The 19,078-nt window shown below is 55.7% G+C and overlaps 2 protein-coding genes across 9 annotated transcripts; one reads left to right on the forward strand and one right to left on the reverse strand.

Annotated features, from left to right (window-relative positions):
- Nucleotides 1–6,209: 6,209 nt before the first annotated feature.
- Nucleotides 6,210–17,186, reverse strand: knl1 (kinetochore scaffold 1). 7 transcript variants are annotated; one of them, XM_053880491.1, is made up of 32 exons: nt 16,440–16,588; nt 16,065–16,098; nt 15,793–15,829; nt 15,665–15,724; nt 15,495–15,577; nt 15,379–15,431; nt 15,288–15,309; nt 15,173–15,222; nt 15,054–15,106; nt 14,400–14,961; nt 13,977–14,029; nt 13,613–13,880; nt 13,376–13,428; nt 13,085–13,210; nt 12,808–13,009; nt 12,677–12,726; nt 9,390–11,588; nt 9,248–9,323; nt 9,062–9,090; nt 8,889–8,984; nt 8,703–8,818; nt 8,349–8,439; nt 8,172–8,288; nt 8,023–8,110; nt 7,915–7,959; nt 7,799–7,838; nt 7,635–7,739; nt 7,418–7,563; nt 7,237–7,349; nt 7,053–7,174; nt 6,776–6,901; nt 6,210–6,709 (listed from the first exon to the last, which is right to left on the reverse strand). In XM_053880491.1, the coding sequence occupies exons 2-32, from the start codon at nt 16,091–16,093 to the stop codon at nt 6,613–6,615; spliced, it is 5,307 nt and encodes a 1,768-aa protein (XP_053736466.1). In that variant the 5' UTR covers nt 16,094–16,098; nt 16,440–16,588; the 3' UTR covers nt 6,210–6,612. The 7 variants fall into 7 exon arrangements, with proteins under 7 accessions (XP_053736466.1, XP_053736460.1, XP_053736464.1 ...); XM_053880485.1 differs by lacking the exon at nt 16,440–16,588 and adding an exon at nt 16,992–17,186 and having other exon boundaries at nt 12,808–13,210; XM_053880489.1 differs by having other exon boundaries at nt 12,808–13,210; nt 15,173–15,219; nt 15,288–15,306.
- On the forward strand, nt 16,758–18,772 carry knstrn (kinetochore localized astrin (SPAG5) binding protein). 2 transcript variants are annotated; one of them, XM_053880497.1, is made up of 9 exons: nt 16,758–16,862; nt 17,012–17,052; nt 17,126–17,240; nt 17,325–17,354; nt 17,416–17,515; nt 17,582–17,696; nt 18,147–18,208; nt 18,283–18,357; nt 18,594–18,772. In XM_053880497.1, exons 2-9 carry the CDS (start codon nt 17,031–17,033, stop codon nt 18,720–18,722), a joined length of 648 nt encoding a protein of 215 aa, XP_053736472.1. In that variant the 5' UTR covers nt 16,758–16,862; nt 17,012–17,030; the 3' UTR covers nt 18,723–18,772. The 2 variants fall into 2 exon arrangements, with proteins under 2 accessions (XP_053736472.1, XP_053736473.1); XM_053880498.1 differs by having other exon boundaries at nt 18,153–18,208.
- The last annotated feature ends 306 nt before the right edge of the window (nt 18,773–19,078 follow it).

The following is a 19,078-nucleotide window of genomic DNA, read 5'->3' on the forward strand; positions in this document are numbered from 1 at the left end:
AATAATAATCTCCTGATGAGAATAGCCTGGACATAAATAACATTCATAACAACAATGATAACAATAACAACAACAACAATAATAATAATTAATAATAATAATTTATGTGTCCTGTTAATTCCCAGCTATAAAGCAATTGAATCAATGCTGAACTTTCAACCAATTCTGACCATGAAACAACATAATCCAAAGTTGCAATCCAATCAGTTCTTATTTAACAAGGATAAAGTCAAATAAAGTTTAATAATTAATTTTTACAAATTTGTTTTTAAAAGGTTGATTTAGGAGAATCACCAACATGAACCAGCAGCACATGAAGACACCGTCGCGTCTGTCTCACCTGCTCGCTGCAGCAGAGATGCTAACACCGCGTGATGGTCCATAACAACTTAACATACAGAACCACCGGCACAAGTGAGGGAAACGACGCTGCCATCATCACTTGTGAAAAAACAGCGTGTTAAACGCAACAGCGTTGAGAAGGATGCATTAGCTGAGATGCTAACAGCATCAGAGCAGAACAGCGTTAGCATTTGGTGCCAAAAACAACGCACAAAACAACGACGCTGTGTTCCAGGGAGCTGGGAACGCTCCGTCGGCACTCTTCATTGGCTCAAAACGTCTACCTCTGGTTTACGTTCTGGGACGCCATCTTGGATTGCGTACTCGGGGTGATGAGGATTCTCCTACATCGTGACTTAGAAACGTCACTGTGGGGCAGAATCTGGAGATTTCCCAGCTGACATGATCGCAGTGCTGAAGTTACGTGTGCACGAGAAACTGCGAACAAATAGCATGACAGCTCTCAGCTACAGACTTGTGCTGCTTTTGTTTGTTTATTTTCTGACGTTAAATCCTGGATTCGGAGGGTCGCGGGGGTATCACTAGCAAAAGGCTGAAATGTGAATGCTAACAATGTTAGTGCTAAAAATAACAGCCCCGGGGAGCAAACGGCCTAAAGACACTGCTGTTAAAAATAACACCTCCTCCAGAGGCACGTGAGTAGCAACAACACAACTTGAATGGCGACATCTGTGACGCTAGCAACAACAGAGCTCGAAATAACAGCCATGCTGGGCGTGTGCCTGAAGACGTTTGAGCTAAAACGCCAGCGCTGCAGCCGCTTGTGACATGAAGCAGACAGAGCTAATCGCTGCAGTGCTAGCAACGACAGAAATGCGCAAAGCTCCTCAGCTGAATTCAAGTGGATGAGTAGTTTCAGTCGCGGTCAAAGCTAGCCGCGTTGAAACCTGATGCTGATGATGCTAGCGCTCCAGATGGCAGCCTGCGTGATGTTTAGCGCAGCTCGGGCTGTTTTGCAAGGCTTCCGTGTGGCGCTGACCTTTGACCCGCAGATCAAGCGGCGGAGGGCAGCGGGTGTCAGAGTGCAGCTTCCTGTGCTGAGTAATGAGCCGGGCCGGTTCCCACTGCGGATGAAGTCACCTTCTCACATCAAGAATAGAAAACAATCTCAGCTCAAGCCACTTCCTCCAGTGGAGGAGCGTGAGTGCGACGCCCACAGCACAAGGACAGGACGTGGCACTTGTGCGAGCTGATTTACATCTGGATAAATACCGGAGCAGACCAAACAATGTGCGGCTCCCGCAGAGGAACCGGCGTCCCTCCTGTGGCCCGAGCCCCACTGATATTTAGACAAATACGTGGCCAAGCTGCGGCGCACGATAAGACGGGAGGGACCTCATTGTCCGAGAGCCGCCGCCGCCGCCGTGACAGATGATCGACCGAGGCGGACAAAGAAGTAAAAATAAATATTGTTCCTCCGACACGCTGATCTACAGAGGGACTTTCACCCGGTGCTGAGCTCCCAGCGCCTCAGACCCGAGTCAAAGCTCTGACCCGTGCTCCGAGGACTGGTCCCCGTCCAGCGGCACCGAGGTCCAGGAAGCTGTCCAACGTGTGGGTCTGGAGTTCAGAGAGGACCGGCTCCGGTTTCATGTCATGCACTCCTCAGTCGGCCATTTTGTCTGCCACGCAATGGCACACTCATCTCTCCTGTCCTTCCTTGTCATGCGCCTCATTTTGTTCTTCTGCAGGAACATGACCTTTGACCTCGTGGGTTATCAGTCCCTTCCCTGTTCTGGAGGTGAGATTGGCTTTCACTCTTCGATGGTTTCATCGACTCCAGAATGCTCCCTCCTGCTTCTCTCCTGGACAGCACCCACTGGTCCCGGGACACGAGGCCATACTCAAGACGTTTCTTCAAAAGTCCAAAAACGACTTCCGAACCAGTGGCCTGGCACCCTGGACCGTGTGAGGCGACCATGTGACCTGCCGTGTCAGCGAGTGTCTCCACCACAGGCCTGCGGCTCTTATCGCTCCACCCGGATCTTCCATGACGGATGGGCCTCAGAAATCTTATCGGGTCCGAGCCGGTCCGGAGGAGAGCGCAAGGTGTTAATCCTGCAGCAGGCGGGTCCAGGATCCGCCGCGTCAGGACCAATTAGAGCCAGCGGGCGGCTGACGGAGGACAGAGCCCAGCCACGGCCCTCTGGCTGAGTCACCACCCTGGAGAGGTTCCAGTCCCAAACATCGCGGGCCTCACGGAGTCAGCCGTCAGAGGGAGCCTTCAGAACACTCAGTCTTTAGGTCAGACTGGACTGAACCACACGCCAGCAGGAGAGGTCACATGACGCGTCAGCTGTGTCTGGGATGAAGCTCTGCTCAGAGTCTCTGGACGACGGAGCTCCACCATGCTTTCCTGGGCAGTCACGGGGTCACGGCCCGGATCTCAGATGCCGAGTCAGTCTTCAGCAACTGGAGTCCCACCACTCCAGAGCCCAGTTTATCAGCGCAGGTCAAGCAGGGGTTTGGACCGGAGCCACGGGGAATGCACTTAGCTGAAGCGGCCGCCGCGCCGCAGCCAGTGGGCGGAGATGAAGTCTGGACTCCGCTGCTCCCACACACCCCGGGCCCCGGAATAGCAGCACCTTTCACCAGGTCACCGATAGTCGCCTGAGAAGCGGTGAAGCAACAAAGGAGGCGTCGCCGTGACGACAGCGGCGATGACAACAGTGAAGAGGCCGGGAGGAGAAACAGCTGTGACTCCTGAGGACGGAGAGAGTCTCAGAGGTGCTGAGCACGGAAAACAAGGGCCGCACTCTCAAGGTGTGAACGCAGGGGCCCGGGTGCACGGTGCCACTCCAGGGACTGAAGAAAGACCTGGAGCCCAAGAAGGAGGTCAAAACCTTCGGTTTGAGCCTGAACTCGAACGTCGTGACAGACGCCTGAACTGACGGTTGAACTGGTCTGAGACTCGAAGTCAACCTCCTCACGTGAATCTGAGGCTCAAGTGAAGAAGAGGTCAGAACGGAGAAGCAAAGGTCTCAGTGGCTGAAGCTGAGTCAAGCAGAAGGGCATGCACTCTGGTTTCCTCCCACTCCTCCAGCTTCAGAAGGAAGTCCTGGAGGGGACGCCCCCTGCTGGAGGAGAGGAGCGAGACGCGGGACTGTGGGACTCAGGAGTCCTGCCAGCCTGGGATCAAAGTCCCTGCTGCTAATGAGGCTGCAGTTACAACAGGAGCTGCACAGCTGCTGCGCCTCCTGCTGAGAGCCGACCATTATAACGGACCCAGCCCCCCCCCCCCGGCCCCGAGTGTGTGTGTGTGTGGGGGTCGAGTTCCACTCATTCACGTCTCAATAGGACACCAGCCTGCAGAACTAATGACCAGCCTGCAGCAGCCCCCTCTCAGGTTTCTGACTTGGACTCTCCGGGACCGTCCACCTGCCCGGGTGACCCCGGCGGGGTCCCTCCTGAGGCGCCTCGGGACGGGTCTGGGCCGACATGGGGAGGTCAAGGCGCTGGACGATGGCGAAGTCAAGAGGAGAAACGAGTCATCAAAGGACGCGAGCCTTTCACACCGGACACGTGACGTGTTCGTCCCCCCGCACACGTCACGTGTCGACGACTCGACTGTCACCATTGTCAACATGAAGACGCTCGGACGTCACAAGATCAAAGGACAAAAGTGACGAGAGACGAAGTACCAGAGAATAACAACAGAGGAGTCTGAACTGAGGCCCACAAACGTGACCGCGACACCAAAGTCGGCAACTTTGGGCCAAAATGAGACTCGAGCCCAAGCACATCAGCGGAGGGTCAGTGGAGTGGAAACAGGCGCCGTGGACGTGTCCATGTGTGAGAGGAGGAACTCCGTCCTCAGTCCTGCGGGAGTCCCTCCAGCCACTCCACTTTCCTCCCACGCAGGCACTGTTGAAGGTTTTACATGTGGCTGACTCGGCTCGCAGAAGCTCAGGTCACTTTTCCCTGAATTGTCCGGAGCCTCAGCAGAAGCGGGCGGCAGCTGCCGCGCACCGACAGGAATGTGGGACTATTGTGTGGCATCCCTGCAGAGCACCTCGGAGGACTCCGCCCATCCGTCGGCACCAGGGACGCCCGCCGGGCCAAAGGAAGCGGCACAATAGACCTCGGCCCAGCTGAGAAGAACGGACCTGGAGTCCAGGCCTGCAATGCGATGACAAGTCTGACATGGCCATAACGTCTAGAAAAGTACTGACTGGAAAATACACCTTCAATACTGCGAGCGAATGTTGGGAGGGAGCGAGTCGACCAGCAGCGCAGCTGAAAGACAAAGCTTTCATTGAAGAGAAACGTGTCTGAAGTGATGTTGTCTTTCGATAAAACAAAAACAAATCAAGGCGAAAATGGTTTGGACCGAGTGCGCCACAATGATGGATCCGCTCCAGGTGTCCGACAGCTGATTCTCCACACAGGATGATCTAATTGTGTCACTCGCAGCGGCAGGTTCAAATCTGTTTACAGTGAGAGCCGGAGGCACAGTGCTAACCTGGTCAGAGCTCCGCGTCCTTGACCTGCGGTGACCTCTCAGCCCGAGCTATAAAAGTGATGACTTCAGTCAAGATCAACACGGACGGCAGGAGGACGATGAGAGGAAGAGAGTTGGGGATCAGGGCCAGGTGAGGATGATGAAGAGGAAGATGGCGACGACAAGGACAAAGACGGCAACAAGAGACAGAGAGGTAGAAGGCGAAGTGAAAGAAAGGGATCAATGAGGCAGAGCGTGAAGATGAGGAGGGAAAGAGGAGCGTGCTGAAGATGAGAAGGGCAAAGAAGAAAGGAAGGAATGGAAAAAGCAGAGGAGAACAAAGAGGAGGAGAAGAAAGAAGAAGGAAACCATGAAACTGACGAAGAAGAGGATGAAGAAGATCAGGAGGGAAGAGAAGAAACAGGAGCACCGAGAGGAAGAGAGTCGGGATCATGGCACGACAAAGAAAACTGACCGACGACAAACATGGCAACAAGAGACAGAAGGCAAAGTGAAAGAAGGGATCAATGAGGCAGAGCGTGAAGATGAGGAGGGAAAGAGGAGCGTGCTGAAGATGAAAAGGGCAAAGAAGAAAGGAAGGAATGGAAAAAGCAGTGGAGATCATCGAGACGACGAAGAGGAAAAGAAGGAAACCACGATGAAGACCACGAAACTGACGAAGGAGACAATGAAGATCGGGGGAAAAGAAGAGGCAGAGAAGGAAGAGAAGAAACAGGAGCAGAGAGAGGAGAAAGACTGATGCTTGTTATTCAACATGTAATTACAACTGTGGTGACCCTGTCATAACACACACTGACCCGGAGAACGTGTGTGTGTGTGTGTGTGTGTGTGTGTGTGTGTGTGTGGGGGGGGTGATGTGACCTGACAGTAGCTGCTGGGGGGGGTGGGTTGACGGTTTGGAAGGTCCAGTTTGACGGTTGACATGGGCCACCCAGGGCCCCTCAGCCTGCCCCCCTTCACGGGGTCGTCTCCGGCTGTTTGACCTCCACACTGTCCGCATGTCAGTGGAGTGACGGACAGGAGGCGCTCAGCGGGGGAGCCACCCCCCCGGCACCCGGCCCCGGAAAAGCCAACCGGGCAGGAGGAAGTGGACGGTGACATGACCACCGTCAGGGCGAGCTCATGGCTACAGTCAGAACAGGACTCCACGGTGACCCCTTCACAGAAGGTCGGGGTGACTTTACAGCTCGCTGCTGTGACCAGAACCAGGCCAGCAGGCTCTGGTTCCACCAGCCAACCTCTCCACACGACGCTGGGCTCCCAACACACACGTGGCATGCAGCGACCCCTGGCGTCTCGTTCCCTCTCGCTGCTCTGACGTCATCGCCAGAAAACACAGCGCGCGTGACACACAACAGTCGAGCTGCAGGTTTATAGTCCAAAGATGTTTATTGTCGAACAGCGCGGGATCTTCACAGGAAAGTCCGGAGGAGCGCCACGCTAGACGACGGGCGCCGCCTGCAGGTCAAGTCCAGTATTACACCCAAGATTGGGGACCTCATCTGAGGGAGCTTCTAACACGTGACGTGACAGACGAGTTTTGCGACTTAGTTTGCCGCGCATGTGCTTCAGTTTACCTCTTAAATATCAGGTGTGTTTGTGAAAGAGAGAGAGAGAGAAAGAGACTCTTCCTGGCCATGAGAGGTCCTCACCAGGACAAGCGTGTGTGTGTGTGTGTGTGTGTGCCGCACCAACACCTGCGCTTCAATGCTGAGAACATTTAAAGGAGTCTGTGGCGAAGGCAGGCGGCGGGAGGTGGAGCTGGGGGCGGGGCAAGCGTGGAGGCTTCAGGACAGCAGATCCTGGTGGATCTTCTTGACGATCCGGGTCAGCAGCTTCCTGCCTGGACTCGCGGACGCCACGATCTGGCTGACCTGGCTCAGGCTGGACGTCAGACACCAGCGTCAGAAGAGGGCGGCCTGGGGGGTACGGGGGGCCTGAGAGACTCACCTGGTGCGTCCGATCAGGTTCCTGAAACTGAAGAGCTGGAGCATGCAGACGCCGTCCACCACACTTGCCGACAAGACCACCTCGAACTTGGAGAAGGTCTTCAGACTACTGAAGAGGATGTGAACCCTGCGGGAGCAGAGCAGCCCGTGAGCCCCGACCGCACCAGGACATGACAGAAGCTCCAGTCCCAGTTGGAGCAGAAGTTTCCTCTGCTGCCAGCAGGGACTCGGCTCCAACACCGGAGCCACCCTCCGGGCCGCAGTGGAGCCCGACTCACCGGCCCTGGCGGCAGCAGATGTCCAGGATGTCCAGCCTCAGCGCGCCCCACGCCCTCAGCAGGCGCAGCTCCTCGCCCAGCAGACGGCAGCGGCTCACCACCAGGCCCAAGTCCAGCAGCAGCTGCACACAAAGCACACCCCTCTGTGAGCAGCGGCTCCCGCACCATTGTCGTGCTCTGTCACCTTGGGGACATGGGCCCGCGTCGGGTAGCGGTCCAGCCAGGACCGGGTCTGGGTCTGCAGATGCTGCGAGAGCAGGAGGTGGACCAGGCGGGCGTGGTCCTGCGAGCGCTCCTCTGCACACACACACACAGAGCGTCGGAGGCGGGACCGGAGGCGGGGCTGGGCTGTGATTGGCTCTCACCGTCCAGCTGCAGCGTGGCGCTGATGTCAGCCAGCTTCTCCTCCTCCTCACCATCCTGGTGTGTGACCTCCAGCTGCAGGGTCCCGTGCAGGAAGGTGAAGAGCGTGCGGCCGGCTGGCCGCAGCTCCATCCTCCACTCGCTCAGCCTGGCGGACACATGGGTCAGTGTGAGGCTGGAGATGGGACCCGAGGCCCGGGGCCATGGAGCAGCACTCACTGATGGAGCAGCTCCAGCTGGCTGTGCAGGGTATGGGCCTCCACCTTCAGGCGCTCCATCGTGCTGGCGCTGCGGGCGCGGCACGTCTCCGCCTCACACTGGAGCCTGCAGCCACACGGCGGTTACGGCAGCCGCAGCGCGGGGCGCCACACTGACGCACTCACCTGCTCTTCTGCTCCAGACTCCGCTCCAGCGACTGCAGCTCTGTGGGGGAGAGTTAGCTTTAGCACAGTGGCACTGCTAAAGTTAGCTTTAGCAGTGCCACAGCCGGGCGGGTTACCTTCCTGCAGAGATCCTGAAGAGGTCCGGTCCAGGGCAGCGAGCTCTGCAGCAGGGAAAGAGCGTGTCAGCGCCGCAGACTGGGGCTGGAACTGCAGACGTGTCTCACCTGCTTGCACCTGAGCGACGCACTGGTCCAGGCCGCCGAGCACCTGCTCAGCCTCCGCCAGGCTGCGCCTCACCACCACGTCTTGCTCCTTCAGCAGCAACACATGAGCCACCCAGCTCCCACACCCCGCAGCCGCGTCCCTCTCTCACCTCCTGAGCTTGGAGGAGCTCCATGTACAGCGCCTCCTTCTTCTGGTGGAACATCTCTTTGCTCAGCTTTGAGAAGAAACGATGCCTCTCCTTCAGCTTGACGCCAAAGCCCTGGAGCTGTGGGACAAAGAGCAGGAGCGTGAGCGAGCGCCAACGCCGGGGACGACTCGGCCGTACCTCCGGCTCCGAGAGGGTCTTCATCTCCGTCCACAAGCCTGGATTCACCATCCTCAGAGGCCGGCCCAAGTCCTCCTTCCTCACCTTCAACCTGAGCAAACACACAGTCAACTGCAGTCCTGACGCGACCGGGGCGTGCGGCTCTCAGGGGGGTGGTGCAGGGACCCAGACCACCTCAGACTGGAGTCTCTACTGGAGGTCGTCCCAGCCTGGATCAGGCAGGTGACCTGTGGCAGTGACTCCACACATGACCCTGGTTCCTAAAAGCCAGGTGATCTCATGAAGCTTGCTGCGCGGGTCACCACAGTAACGGCGCCGCCCCTCAGGTCTCAGATACGGGTCACGGCTACTCACTCCTCCAGCCTCTCCGCCAGGCGCCGCTCCTCCCGCTCGTACACCCTCTGCCTGGGCAGCAGCAGGTGTCTGTCCTTCAGCAACTGCATCTCTGTGGAGTCCTCGCTGCGCTGCTGCTGCAGAGTCAGGGGAGAAGCGGTCACATGACTGGCTCGACGACCCTCCCCCCGGGGTGGGAGCACCTACGTTGCCCGGGACGCTCTGCCGAGGCTTGTGGATGACAAAGTCGATGTTGAAGAGCTTCAGGAAGTGGGACACGGTGATGCAGGGGTTCTCCAGTTTCTGAGGAAGGAAGGAAGGAAGGAGCAGGTCATGGATCAGGAGGGGGCGGGAAGCTAGGAGCGGGAGTGAGGAAGTACCTTGGACACGTCGCTGGTGCAGTCCAGAGCTGCGGGGGAGACAGCAGAGAGCTTCAGTGAGGAAGAGCAAGCTTCACCAGAGGAGCAGGTCAGACCAGTCACTTCTGTACGGCAACATCTTCCAACAAGTCCTCGCAACAAACTTTGGACCACGAGACGATGCAAAACAACTCAAGACTAACTCACTGGTTTCAAAGGTGGCCTCACAGGTGTCCACGGGCTGGGGGGCCACGCTGGGGGCCGGGGGCGAGGAGCCTGCAGCCTGGAGCCCAGTCAGGGAGCAAACGTTAGCAGGAGCAGAAGGGTGGGGGCCACAAAGCTGACTCACCTGGCTGACAGCTCGGGCATCCATGGCGTCCACCTCAGGCTTTGGTCTCGTCTCCTCAGCTGCTCCTGCGTCTGGGAGCGAACCTCTTTTCTTCCTGTGAGGCGCGAAGGCCAGGTCTGCCAGCGCGTCCAAGTCCAGGTCCGGGTCCAGGTCCCAGCCGTATATCTCCGGGGGACTGCTCATCTCGGGGGCGCGGGGAGGACTCGACATGTCCAGCGTTTCAGACACCTCCTCGTAGCTTCCAAGCTCTTCGTCCTTGATGTAGCTTACGTCGCGATCCAGTGGGTGGAGTCGGCCTTCACTGGCCAGGTCCACGCTCGGCCTCTCATCCAGGGCTTTGCCTCTGGAGGGCAGCTTGGGCTTGATGCTGCCCACGGAGAGTCTGGACATCAGCGCGTTGCTCCTCAGGTTCAACGGCGTCACAGGATTGAGGCGTGGCTCTTCGGTGCGAGCCTGGCTTCCATCCTCATCCTCAGGTCCGTCTTCTGGGTGTTTGTCCTCGCACCTGTCGTCAGGGTCCAGGTCAGGAACAGGAGGACATCTGGGAGCTGTGCTGATGAGGTGGCTCAGCCGCCGGACCTTGCTCTGGAGGTCGGTCAGACTCATTCTTCTGGACTTGCGAGCAGGTGGAGAGACCTCATCGTCATCCTGACAGGAGCTCTTCAGCACAGTGCCTCCACTCTGCAGCTCGTCTGGATCCTTCTCACCATCAGCTGTGGACCCATGAGTGGTGGTCTCCACAGCGCCGTGTGCATCGCTCACGTCCAGCTCAGGTGGCTCTGCAGGAGCGTGACACCACCTGCCGCTCGGACGCTGACCCCGGACGATGTCCCGGCCCGTTCCCGAGTGGAGCGCTGACAAAGATCTGCTTCCAGAGACCTGGCCCTGGCTGCTGCTGCTGTTGCTGGCCTCAGGTGATGGCTGGCTTGGTTCTTGCAGGGTGCTTTGATGGCTCTGTGGCTCCACGTGGGAAGCAAGGACGGCACTGCCCGAGCGAGTGGCAGCCTCGTCTTCAGAGGCAAGGATGTTCACGGTGTGATTTCTGGTCATGTCCATGGCAGTGTCCTGGAACCTCAGCGTCTTCTCTGCGCCGCCCGCTGAGAGCTCTTCACTTCCTGGTTCCAGCTCTGCAACGATGTTGGTCACATCCATTGCTGCTCCACAGGACTGGAGTCCCACGGCTCGGTCTGAGGCCTCTGGATCTGATGGCCTCCAATTGAGGTCCTGCTGAGCCTCAATCCAGACGGTGTGATTCTTGGTCATGTCCATGGCAGCGTCCTGGAACCTCAGCGTCTTCTCTGCGCCGCCCGCTGAGAGCTCTTCACATCCTGGTTCCAGCTCTGCAGCGATGTTGGCCACATCCATAGCTGCTCCACTGGACTGGAGTCCCACGGCTCGGTCTGAGGGCTCTGGATCTGAAGGCCTCCAATTGAGGTCCTGCTGAGCCTCAATCCAGACGGTGTGATTCTTGGTCACGTCCATGGCTGCGTCCTGGAACCTCACAGTCTTGTCTCCACTCCAGAAGTTCAGATTCTGCTGTGCTTCTCTGCCAAGACAAGCAGCCACGTTCATGGTGCAACACCTGGTGAGGTCCATATCAGCGTCTTGAGCTTGGAACCGAATGGTTTTCTCTCCTCCAGGTAGCAGCAGCTCCCTGCTCTGGCGCTTCTGTGGAGCTAAATAGTCATGGATGTGAACCGTGTGGCTCTTGGTCAAGTCCATCTCTGCGCCATTAGTGTTGAAGCGGACGGTTTTCTCTCCAGCGCAGGGCCCGAGCGGCACGCTGAGGTGTGGGAGGTGGGACGCGATGCTGGCAGTATGACTCCGGGTCATCTCCATGGCGGCATCCTCGGCGCAGAATCGCACAGTTCGCTCTCCTCCGAACTGACTTCCTTTCCTCAGGGCGACATCGATGCGGGTGGTCAGGCACTGCGTCGTGTCCATGGCCCCAGCGTTTGCGCTGAATCTCACGGTCTTCTCTGTAGGAGCCAAGTCCAGGTGGGCAGTGTGACTCGTGGTCAGGTCCATGTGCGCCTCGCTCCAGTTGAATTGGATGGTTTTCTCCCCGACGGAGGCTGAAGGCTCCCGGTTCTGGTTCTGCAGGTCAGCGGTGATGATCGCGGTGTGACTTCTGGTCTCATCCATGCACACGTCTTCCGCGCTGAACCTCACTGTCCCCTCTCTGTCGTCAGCGCTGGTCTGCAGGACACACACGTTCCAGGAGAATGGTTAGTTCATCTGGAGTTTGCTGCAGCTGTGTTTCTTCTCCGAGCTACGTGGTCGTGGACTCCTGCAGGCTGCAGAAGGTCCCACTCCCACTCTTTCTCAGTCAGCAGCTGCACACGTCACCAACTGGACCGCTAGATGGTGACAAAGCAGCCCCAGGAGTCGTGGTGCGACAGGAAGCGGCACGTGACCCACCTCAGAACAGGCTTTGAGCTTGAGGGCGTCTGAACTGCAAACATGAAAAACTGGCCGCCCTCCAAACCTAAACCTAAATCCAACCTAAATGTATCATTAGTGTCTGTATAATGCCTGACTCACAGTGTCATCTCACTGCTTTACATTCAATTGTGTTACCGCCCGGTAATTTCACCAAATATGATCCAGTTTTGCAGATTCTCCAACCTTTCACAACCGTGTTTTGGCCATTGCGCTCGCCATATTTGTTTACCGGGACGTCTGACGCTGGTGACAGGAGGAAACCACAGATCACTTCCACACTTGAAACAATCCTTCACTAAACTAACTCATTGCTTTCTAATGGGAGGAGTATTTGGGAAAAAAGGGATGAAAATTCCAGTAGTTCTGTTGAGTGAACCAAGCGACGAGCCTTGATATGTGTTGTTTGAATGAATGAATGTTGTGGTTGTGACAGTTAGCTGATACAGCTGCTTATCTGGCATCAACACATGAAAACAGATGGAGACACGAGGCTGGACACACCATGGCTGGTAGTGAGGGAAGGAATCATTTTTATTATGATTCTTATTTTAATGGATCAGGCTCAGCCCAGTAAAACAGCTGCCCAGGGGACACCTACGTCTCACAGTGTCACCGTGGCAACAGTTACTGACTTCATGTCCGTTAATGTTTGTTCTTTGACTCAGATGCTTGTTTATCAAGTTATTTTGGTGCAAATAGTTTAATTTACAGCGGTGTTTTTTTACAGAGGAAGTAGTTAGTTGTCAGTGGTTGACATGGTGTGTCGGGAGGGGGGCGGGGTTATGTGTTGGGGGCGGGTTTTGGACGTCGAATCCTAGGTAAAAGCCTGTCTCAGAACCCACCTTCTGTTCTGCGGCTGCTGGTCTGGAAGGTTCAACTGAGGATTGCCAGTCTGGAGGACAACAAACAGAGTGAGTTTTTCAACTGTTGCTCAGTCTTTGTTGCCGTGACACTCCTGGCACGAGCTGCTCACCTTTGCAGAGCAGCTCTCCAGCAGCTCCACTCTGTCTTCCCACAGGAGCGTGTCTCACACCGAGGCTTCGTCTGGGCATGTGCTCCAGCTCAGTGATGCCTCCAGCCTGTGGCACCGTCAGGGCCATGCTCACATCCTGGTCCCAGAGGGTCTCCTGGGATGCCCGGACCGCCCTCCCGGGACCATGGTCCTGCACCCCATCCTTGTTAAGGAGAGAATGCAGGAATAGGTCTGTTTCCACGTTCATGGTCAGACACTCTGTCATTTCCATCTCCACCTCCTTGACCAAGGCCCCTGTCGGCAGCTCTGCACCAGTCTGGCTTTGCTGTGACAGCAAAGAGGTGAGATCTGCAGCGTGACCTCTGGGCTCCTCCTTGCCCTCATTTTTCAGGGCTTCTTCACACTGAAGAGAGAAAGAACACTGTTGTCTCACTCTGTCCCTCGGAAGGCCTTTCTTCGACCCCCACTCCAAACGGAAGCTTATTTCTAAACCCAAATGTCTTGAGCAGCTCCTTAATCCTTCAGAGTAGAGCCACGGCCTGATGTTCTGGTGGGCGATGGAACTCACCACAGACATGCAGACGCCCGTCTCCATCAGCACGTTCACTGCAGTCTTCCCACCTGGAGACAGGAAGCCCACATCAGTAAAACATGTTTCTATGGTCGGAGGTTTGGCCAGTCAGGTTTTTGTCTTTAAAAAGTGAAGACACGTTGAAGAGATCAGGGGAGATTCATGCCCCTCCCGCGGGTGGGTCAGGGTCTTCAGTGGTTCGAAACCAGACTGATGGTGAGCTGCTGGATTTACCAGTTGGCTGGGGCAGAAGGTGGAGCGTGGCATCAGAGATGTAGCCGGTGTGTGCTTCAGTCAGATCCATGCTCAGGTCTCCATCATCATCATCATGAGCGTCCTCCGCTGCTCTGGTGCTGTTCAGAGCACTGCTCGGGTCGACGGCCTGCAGAAGCTTGGCAGGTGTCCTGGTGTCAGAACTGGTGCTCAGCGTGGAGAGAGCGGAGTCAACGCTCCAGGAGGCTGGGGCGGCGTGGTTCGGAGTCAGGCCCAGCGCTCTGTCGGTCTGAAGACAAAAGCAGGCACTTAGGTCAGAGCTGAAGAGAGAGCGGGTCACAGGGAGCGACAGCCGTTCCTCAGGAACGCAAACACTGGCAATCACCTTGGAGCTGAGACCAGGAGCCGGTGTGGAGGACTTCCTCAGGGACGTCACCTCTGAGAAGCAGAGAGGGAGATCAGGGTCAGACATCTGCGAGGGACGGCACGAGCTCCACTGCTGCCGGATTCTGCTCTCCGACCCTTCAATATGGTGAGGTTTGAAACATCGAGGGCAATGAAGAGGAAAATATACGATTCAGATGTATCCATAACTTGAACTGGGATTCTCAGCTGGCAGGTCACACAGCTGTTTTTTCCTCACGCTCTTTAGATAAACACTTTTGTCTGTGATCCAGTCCCCACTGGTATGGGCATATTTAGTTTCATGCTGAGAAAATGAAATTCAACAAAAACATTTTGACCATTTGTTTGTTGTTGGAAGGTAAAAGACAGGCTGGTCTCACGAGGACCAGGCGCTGCTCCCTACCTGTCGAGCGCGTCGCACCATACTCCGAGTGGCTCTTCGGCGGCGCCGTCTTCTCGCTCACCGATTCCCGTTGCGCCTTCAATCTTTCTTTGGGTGGAAACAGAAACCCAAAAGGCTCGTCTTCTTCCTCTGCCTTCCCGAATGAAGAGTCCTGCTGCTGGGCTGGGGGGACCGACCCGCTCACCACCAACGGAGCCCGATTCTCTTTGCTCACATCCTTCACCTGAGATGTCGCTGCAGCCGGAGTCATGTGAGGGACAACGTTGGGTCCACTGGGTTTGGACAGACTCGATAGAAAGTCTCTAAAGTCAGAGTCAAACTCAGGAAGAGACGGTGAAGCACAGAAATCCATGTTCACGCCGACAGATGCCCTCAAGTTCGGAGTTTGGGCAAGCGTGAAGTCGCTGGACGTGGCCCTGAAGGTGGGCTTGCTCCCATGAGGAGGGTCCAAGAAGGTGTCTTCCACATGAGCGATGTTGATGGTGTGACTGTGGGTCATGTCCATGAATGCATCGTCGCTACTGTAGATCATGGTCCTCTCTCCCAGGCCTTCAGTGGTTGACTAGAAGGGTTGAGATGACAAAAAAGTTTAGTGGTGTTCGAGGATCTCAGACCTTCACCTGACAAATTCAATAGCAGCTGAATAAAACCCACCTTCTCAGGGTGACGACTGTGATGAAGAGAGCCGCTCAACAGAGTTTCCATTCCTGAAGAGAATCAGAAGAACGTCACTCACGTCACGTCTTTTCCATGTCCAGGGTTTAAATGTTCACCTTTAATTTGCTGATGAGCTTCCTCAGTGCCGACCACCTGGGCCCTGCTGCTGGTGGTGGTGGTGCAAACCTCAGGTCAGATGAGTCTCACAGCGTGGACAGACTAAGATCATACCTGTTCTGTGGCGTCGGAGCTGCTGGGAACAAAAGACAGGTCAAAAGTCTCAAAGGTTTCTCTCTTTGTAAGGCTATGTGTTTATACATACTGGTGGCCATCAGCTCCTGCAGGGGACTTCTGCCCGGGGAGTTCTTCAGGTCCCTGCGCACAAGACGGGTGATGGGGTGAAGTTGTCCTGGTCAAAGTCCTACACTCGACACTCACTTTGAAAAGAGAAGAACGTCGTTCGCTGGAGCGAAACTGACTCTCCGGGAAATCCTCTTCTCCGCCGGCTTGCACGGTTCCATCTAGAGCAAAAGGGCCATGAGTCAGGAAGCCTGAGGCGTCCGCTCACGGCAGCCAAAGAGCTGTTCACCAACAACAAAGGACTTCACCGTATATTCCTGCTGCACGGGATCCGGACAGATCGCAGACTTCCGAGGTGCTTTTAAAATCTAAAAGGAACAGTTACAAGTCAGTGACAGATAAAATCAATCGTCTGACAAGCAGCTCTTCCACTGACCGAGGAAATGCGACGTTTGGAGACGCCCCCGTTTTCACTGTGGAACAACAGAGAAGCGCGTCAGGTGACACCAAGGAAAGTTTCTGCTGAACTTAGTAAAGCGTCAAACAACACTTGTCTTGAGACAACATTCTCTTCCCAGCAGTACATCACCGACGCTTCTTTCTTTCTGTGTGTACATTTCAAGCCTTGGAGTTAGTGAAGACCTCGGTCTTGGTATTTCACTGGTTGGTTGATTTGAATTCGTTTCCGAGCAATACAACTGTACTCACTCGTTCCTGCCGACATCCATTGGATCCATTCTCACTGTGGAAATACAAAGAGCATTGTGACAGTGTGAGAATCGGATCGGTCCAACCACTGAATGCTTCACCCGGAACCACGCAGCTGAACCGACCAGAAACCGACCAAAATGTTCTCGACTGTTTTGGACTAAGATACTCGACAGGACACGGGTCAATCATTCGATCAGTCATTTCCCCGCGGCTTTTCAGTCCACTAGCTCTTCGGAGCACGGTATTCGTGAGGTCAGCAACAACCGTGGACCTGGTGTGAGACGCCAAAACCCGGTCGTCGCTCCGCAGCGGAAAACGGCTGCTGCTGTGCGCGGACCGTCCGCTCGACCCGATTAAAACACGGTACACTACCTTTTCGTCGTGGCCACTTATATCGCAATATCCTGCAGACAACAGCAAAAGAACTTGCAGTGCACTGACGCGTCAAGTAACTTGTTAAGACATCACTTTAGCCACAGCTAACGTCATCGAGCATCGATGCTAACGAGCCTGGTTTTGAATTTAGCCGCCCTCGAGCATGCGCAGTGGCGTCGTCCCCGTACGGGTTTGTTTGGTTGCCTATTAAATGGTATAACCATTGTTTCAACATCGCCATCAAATGTACGAAATGTGTGATGGTGGCATGAAATGCGATACTAGTTTAAAACATATATTTCACGTTTTAAAAAAGGTAGCGAAATGCTTGTCGGAAGTGACGTAAGCGGAAAAGAGATGACGACACAAGGCGGGGTGTTTTTGAAAATTGCAGCGACTGTTGGCAACGCTGTGTTCACGGTATGTTTCCCCTCCATGCTCATTTTGTTATATACGTTTGACCAACGTTTTAGTTCACCTTCGCGTGATGCACGTCTCTCCGTGACAGGCGTGAAATGACGTCACGCTTGGCGGAGCGGTCTGACTAACCTTGTGCTCCCGTGATTCAGGGGCGGCTCTGGGATCGCCATGGCTTCTAAACTCCCTCGAGGTCAGTGACCGACCCCTCGTTCCACGGTCCACACTTGACTGGGAAGAGACCCGTGCATGTGTGTCTCCTGCAGGTGAGTCCAAGAGACCGGAGAACAAACGCGAGCTGAAGGACGCCGGAGCGGTGACCACAACAAACGCTGCCCCAAAGGAAGTGGCCCCCAAGCAGCAGAAGGAAAACGCAGCGAGGTACGACATGACGCCGTCCTGCTCCTTGTTCTCATGAGAGCTGCGTGGAATGAAGCTGAAGCTCTGATCTGGTTCCACCTGCAGGAAAAACGCGCCGTCAAAAGTCTACAAAGGGTAAACGCCCAGCTCCATCTGGCGCCTGCTGCGGGGCCTCTCACCTCCCTGTTGCCCTCAGGGTCTCCACCAGGTACGAGCTGCAGGCCGAGCTGAAGGAGCAGAACAGGAACCTGAGCGCCGCCAACGAGCAGCTGCAGAGCAAGCTGACGGAGAGCCAGGTACAGAGGGGGCGTGGCCTGCCGGGTGGACCGCGGCGGGGAACTAACCCGCCTGTTCTGGAGCAGCTGAGGGTGGAGGAGCTGGAGCTGCAGTTTGTGGAGATGGAGAAGGAGAAGGTGGAGGTGCAGAGGAAGCTGACGCGCTGCCATGTGCTGCTGGTGGCCGCCAAGCTGGATCCAGGTGAGATCTGAGGGAAAGGCTACCATGGTCACCGCCTCGAGGTCATGACTCGCTCATGTCTCATAATGGACTTTTTTTATATTGAACTTCACTGTTGACTGACTCTGAAGATTGATGAGCCGTGGGTCAACATCAGACTCGCTCCCTGTTTCTGCAGCCCAGGCTCAGCCACTCGTGCGTGCGTGCGTGCGCGGTTGGTCTCAGGGACTCTCGCAAGGGTGAGACTCTGTGAGTCCGATTCTGAAGTGTCATGTGATGTGTATGTGAGCGAGAAGCCTCATGACTCCTGTATGGCTCCTCATGCTGGGACAGCAGTCGCCCCCTGATGGTCTAAACACGAGGACCGTTTCACTGTCCTGCCGCTGTGGGCCACGAACCCATGAGTGGTGAAGCAGAGCTGGAGACTTGGATCAAGAGCAAGCTGGTGGTCATAGTGTTTTTGATGTCAAGTTTCAGGTGAACGGGTCGGAGAAGCTGCTGAAGAGCACAAGGAGCAGAGAGAAGAGGTCAACGTGAGTGTTCGGACCTCGCACGCACACTCACTCACTCACTCACTCGCCTCTCATGTCTGACTCGCTGTCTGCAGCGTCTCTCGGCCGAGCTGCTCAGTGAGTTGCAGAACTTTGGGACCGTGGCTTCGCAGCAGCGCTTGCAGCTGCAGGTGAGTCCCGGCCCCGTCTGGGGTCTGAAGTGGCCCCTCATGTTCTGCTGGTTGAAACGAATTAGATAATCCCGATCAAGCAGCATGAGACAAATGAGCGGTGACAGCAGTGACTCGCGGGTCACGTGTGAGTCTGGTCTCCTCTCGTTGATGCTCTTGAGGTCCTGGCTGCAGGTGTGGACCTCACCTGTGCTCGCTGCTGTGGTCGTTGGTTCAATTCCCTCTGTCTCTGGCAGGAGTTGGAGGGTCAGATGCGAGCGCTGGCCGTGGCCCGAGATCACATGACTCGTGAGAGGGAGAACTTCTGCGAGGACGTGGCTGAGGTGGAGCGAGCGCTGCAGGAGGCTGAAGCTCTCCTGATGTAGGGGGCGCTGTCCAGGGCCTTTGTAAATACACGTGTGTTCCAGTAAATAAAGGTGTGTGTCTGAGCAGCCGTCTTTATTTTCTGCTTTTCATTTTACACTCTCTTAGTTCAATACAGAATTCTTCCTCGGTGAGATGTTGTTTTCCTTCGACTGCTTCAGCCAGGGTTCTGTATTTTCCACGTCATCCCTCAGCTTTAAACAGGTCCAAGTTCTGTCCTCGGAACTGCTGAGCAAAGCTCGGCCCGGTCACTCGCTGCTGGACGTGTCCTCTCTGGGAAAAAAACAAAACTGAATTCACTGTTTTTGAACACGTGATACACAGCGTTGGGGACGGGTTTAACCCGTCAACACAATGA

Source organism: Synchiropus splendidus, chromosome 12 (assembly GCF_027744825.2).
Source record: "Synchiropus splendidus isolate RoL2022-P1 chromosome 12, RoL_Sspl_1.0, whole genome shotgun sequence".
In the NCBI taxonomy this organism is placed as follows: domain Eukaryota; kingdom Metazoa; phylum Chordata; class Actinopteri; order Syngnathiformes; family Callionymidae; genus Synchiropus; species Synchiropus splendidus.

Bases quoted from the DNA above. Each gene is read 5' to 3' on its own strand.
- knl1 (XM_053880485.1), bottom strand. From the start codon at position 16,093: ATGGATCCAATGGATGTCGGCAGGAACGA. The intron at 14,962-15,053 runs GTGGGTTTTATT...CAACCCTTCTAG, and splicing joins ACAGTCGTCACCCTGAGAAG to TCAACCACTGAAGGCCTGGG. The intron at 7,960-8,022 runs GTGAGACACGTC...TCCCTGCTGCAG, and splicing joins CGTCGCTCAGGTGCAAGCAG to AGCTCGCTGCCCTGGACCGG.
- knstrn (XM_053880497.1), top strand. From the start codon at position 17,031: ATGGCTTCTAAACTCCCTCGAG. The intron at 17,697-18,146 runs GTGAGATCTGAG...TTTGATGTCAAG, and splicing joins GGCCGCCAAGCTGGATCCAG to TTTCAGGTGAACGGGTCGGA. The intron at 18,358-18,593 runs GTGAGTCCCGGC...TGTCTCTGGCAG, and splicing joins AGCAGCGCTTGCAGCTGCAG to GAGTTGGAGGGTCAGATGCG.